The sequence below is a fragment of the Limulus polyphemus genome, unplaced genomic scaffold, assembly GCF_000517525.1.
Source record: "Limulus polyphemus unplaced genomic scaffold, Limulus_polyphemus-2.1.2 Scaffold9294, whole genome shotgun sequence".
NCBI classification, from domain to species: domain Eukaryota; kingdom Metazoa; phylum Arthropoda; class Merostomata; order Xiphosura; family Limulidae; genus Limulus; species Limulus polyphemus.
In genome coordinates this window covers 1-4,033 of record NW_013674904.1, presented here as the reverse complement: position 1 = coordinate 4,033, position 4,033 = coordinate 1, and the positions used below count along the sequence as shown (strand labels likewise).

The following is a 4,033-nucleotide window of genomic DNA, read 5'->3' as shown; positions in this document are numbered from 1 at the left end:
GCATTTTATATAACAATGTTTTACCACTGATGATAATTAACTTAATCATTAAAGTGAGGTAACAAAAAACACGAAGCCAAACCTAACTCTACTCACCCGTTATGTAAGCTTACATCCGCACACCCTGGTGGCGAGTCAAACATGAACACTTACCTGGAGCCTTTACCTCGTTAGGGATAATACAACGTACGAAGTGCGGCGCTGTACTCTTCAATGTTGTCATTAACTTGTTCAGTTGTTCCTGTGACAAAATGTAAGTCCAGCTTCGCTTTAGAAGTGTTAGCAGCATAAGAAAGCCACAGAACATGAGTGTTAAATGTTAAAAACACGCAGCTCGTTACTTTGCCTTAACTGTTAAACACACGCAGCCCGTTACTTTGCCTTAACTGTTAAAAACACGCAGCCCGTTACTTTGCCTTAACTGTTAAACACACGCAGCCCGTTACTTTGCCTTAACTGTTAAACACACGCAGCCCGTTACTTTGCCTAAACTGTTAAACACACGAAGTCCGTTACTTTGCCTTAACTGTTAAACACACGCAGCCCGTTACTTCGCCTTAACTGTTAAACACACGCAGCCCGTTACTTTGCCTTAACTGTTAAACACACGCAGCCCGTTACTTTGCCTTAGTAAAAATCGTCGTTATTAGTGCGTTATGTCACAATTTTGTGAAATTTTCTTGTGTGAGACTCGTTCTCTTAACGAGTTACTTTGAAATAATAAAGACTATTGAAAGTTTGAAGTTAGTGTCAGATAATAAGGTATATTAAAGACGAAGCCATTGGTTAGTGAATCTGATTATGAAGCTAGAGGCAACAGTTAATAACCATAAATTAACTAAACAGACCTTTTCTACGAGATAGAGGAAACTCTCACGTAGTTCGGGAACTTACGAGATGTTGTGGAAAGAAAACACTACCTATCGTGGGATCCTTCTAAGGATTAGAGACAGGTTGGTAAATAATTACCTTTGGAGGTTTGAGTCTTGATGTTCAAGTAACCTACACACAGTTCCATGAACTTATAACACCAAGATTAAGTTCAACTCAAGTAGGGGCTTCCAAACTTAGAGTGAATTAACAATTAATTAATTAATAATTTGCAAGAACTTGTTCGCATTATACTGCGGTAATTGTATTATACTTTAATTCAAAGACAAAGAAGTGGCGTTTTTAGGATTTTTCTTATTGGGGGGGGGGAGGGGGTATAAGTATGTGGGTGGACAAAATATTATGACGTAAGTGTAAATCACAATGTAGAGAATTTTAAAATTTTAAAAGACTGTATCTCAGACGAGGAACTGCTGGGGACAGAGCTCTCTAAAGGAGATCCCCCCATAAAAGTATCTAATCACCATAGAAACGTCTTTAAAAATAATTTTCGATACACTTTCGTTTGTCGTTGTTGGGTATTGATAGGTATAGTGGCTTGTCAGCTTTTATAGATGTACAGAAAAGTTACCGTACAGAAACGTTACCGAAGGTATATATATATACATTTCAATAGAAATTCTCCGTCAGCTATGTCTGAAAGACCGTTTATAGACGTACAGATAAGTTACCGGGCATAGCTGGCGGAGAATTTCTACTGAAGTTTATATATACCTTTGAAAGACCGTTTATAGACGTACAAATATATATAAACTTCAGTAGAAATTCTCCGTCAGCTATGCCTCAAAGACCGTTTATAAACGTACAGAAACGTCACCGAAAGTAAATATAAACTCTGACGTGCATCAGGTCGTCATAAGTTCATGAAACTGAGTGAAGTAGGTGGGTAGTCATAATGGAGAGGAGTCTACCTGGAGATTTAGTTTCATTCGGAATGATGCACCGGACAAAGTGGGGCTGGGTGGCTCGGAGAGTGGTCATCAGCTTGTTCAACTGTTCCTGTAGGAAGGAGGAAACTAAAGGATCAGGAGAAAGTGACATTATATTCCTATCTTTGGAATACATCTGACTAGCCTTCTGTAGAATCAGGAGTCACATACAAGAGAACCTTGCGGTTATATGTATACATTAAAAGAACGGTACAGTTCAGATAAATATATTAGATCTTAGCGCAGAGTGTAGTCTTAACGTTCCTGATAATATTTTACATATAACCGCAAGGTTCTCTTGTATGTGAAGGATCAGGAGAAAGTGACATTATATTCCTATGTTTGGAATACATCTGACTAGCCTTCTGTAGAATCAGGAGTCACATACAAGAGAACCTTGCGGTTATATGTATACACTAAAAGAACGGTACAGTTCAGATAAATATATTAGATCTTAGTGCAGAGTGTAGTCTTAACGTTCCTGATAATATTTTACGTAATTCCACTTGATGAAAAACCTGATAATTCTGTAAAGTCGCTCTGAAAACGTTTTGACTGATGTGTTGTAAAAATAACATTACATTATTATCTTTTCAAGAACATTTTAATATTAATTACCATTACTTTATTTAAATATTTTTATTTCATGTGAAACATGTATATATTTTCTGGGTTTGTTTGTTAATCGAGAGGGATCAGCTGATATAACGATTACTTTGCGTCCTTTAAAAATATCCAACTTTTCTTCTGAACATTACTAATCGTAAACCAATATGAATTATCTATACCTAACACGTGTTGACATTTAAAGTTTACTCATACGTTGATAAAATGCACGAATTCAATCACTTACCCTGTATAAGCCAGAGACAGTCTGAAAACCAGAACCTTTCTTACGTCCTGCAGCAAAAGAGAATATTAGGAAGAGTTAGATCTACACAAACACTGCTACAAACACATATTATGTAAGAAATGAAGTATTAATTTTATTTATGTAACTTGTTCAACGATAATATAAACAGTTTTTATTTATGTAACTTGTTCAACGATAATATAAACAGTTTTTATTTATGTAACGTGTTCTTCGATAATATAAACAGTTTTTATTTCTCTAACTTGTTCAACGATAATATAAACAGTTTTTATTTCTCTAACTTGTTCAACGATAATATAAACACTTTTTATTTATGTAACTTGTTCAACGATAATATAAACAGTTTTTATTTCTGTAACTTGTTCAACGATAATATAAACAGTTTTTTATTTATGTAACTTGTTCAACGATAATATAAACAGTTTTTATTTCTCTAACTTGTTCAACGATAATATAAACAGTTTTTATTTATGTAACTTGTTCTTCGACAATATAAACAGATATATATAGCTTCCTTTCTTTATTTGTGGTCAAAATTTCTAACTAAAATCTTTTTATACCCTCACATTAACTATTTATAGTTCACTTCTAACTAGCAAACGTTAGAAGTGGACTATATTTAACAGAACTGATCGATAGCAAACTTTAGAAGTGGACTATATTTAACAGAACTGATCGATAGCAAACTTTAGAAGTGAACTATATTTAACATAACTGATCGATAGCAAACTTTAGAAGTGTACTATATTTAACAGAACTGATCGATAGCAAACTCGGTCAGTTCTGTTAAATATAGTCCACTTCTAACGTTTGCTATCGGTCAGTTCTGTTAAATATAGTCCACTTCTAACGTTTGCTATCGATCAGTTCTGTTATATATAGTCCACTTCTAACGTTTGCTATTGGTCAGTTCTGTTACTTTAACACAATCCAGGACTATTGTTTGCTATTTTCCAATGACATTGAAGTAGGAAGACTACGGAACATCCTAAGTTATATTCACCCTATCTTACCTTTTCCACCACCACCACCACCTTGGTCACCACCACTAAGACCAGGATGGTCTTCAAATATATCGACCAGAAGTTGGTTCTGGCCATGCTTGAACTGGTCGACAACGGTGTCGTTCAGGGGATCCTTATTCTTCTCAAGCCAGTGGTTCACGTTGTAAGGTACCTGAAAACAGCACGTGCTTTACTCAGAAAACATACTTGTGATTGTTTTCAATTTATCGAAAACCTAACAACTAAGTGAATCGTTCCATCAATATGAAAACAAGCTTGGTTTAATCTGAGTAAAGTATAATATGATTGGTTTAATCTGAATGAAGTATAATATG

General features: G+C 35.0%; 1 protein-coding gene across 1 annotated transcript in view; it reads right to left on the bottom strand.

Moving 5' to 3' along the window:
* Nucleotides 1-3,886, bottom strand: part of LOC106475855 (myosin heavy chain, muscle-like) — a gene marked incomplete at both ends in the record, with an annotated part of 26,855 nt that extends 22,969 nt beyond the window's left edge. Inside the window, 3 exons of the mRNA XM_022379870.1 lie at nucleotides 1,803-1,890; nucleotides 2,674-2,720; nucleotides 3,708-3,886. Of these exons, the coding sequence (XP_022235578.1) occupies nucleotides 1,803-1,890; nucleotides 2,674-2,720; nucleotides 3,708-3,886 (314 nt within the window). The remainder of the gene's footprint in view (nucleotides 1-1,802; nucleotides 1,891-2,673; nucleotides 2,721-3,707) is intronic.
* Between the last annotated feature and the right edge of the window lie 147 nt (nucleotides 3,887-4,033).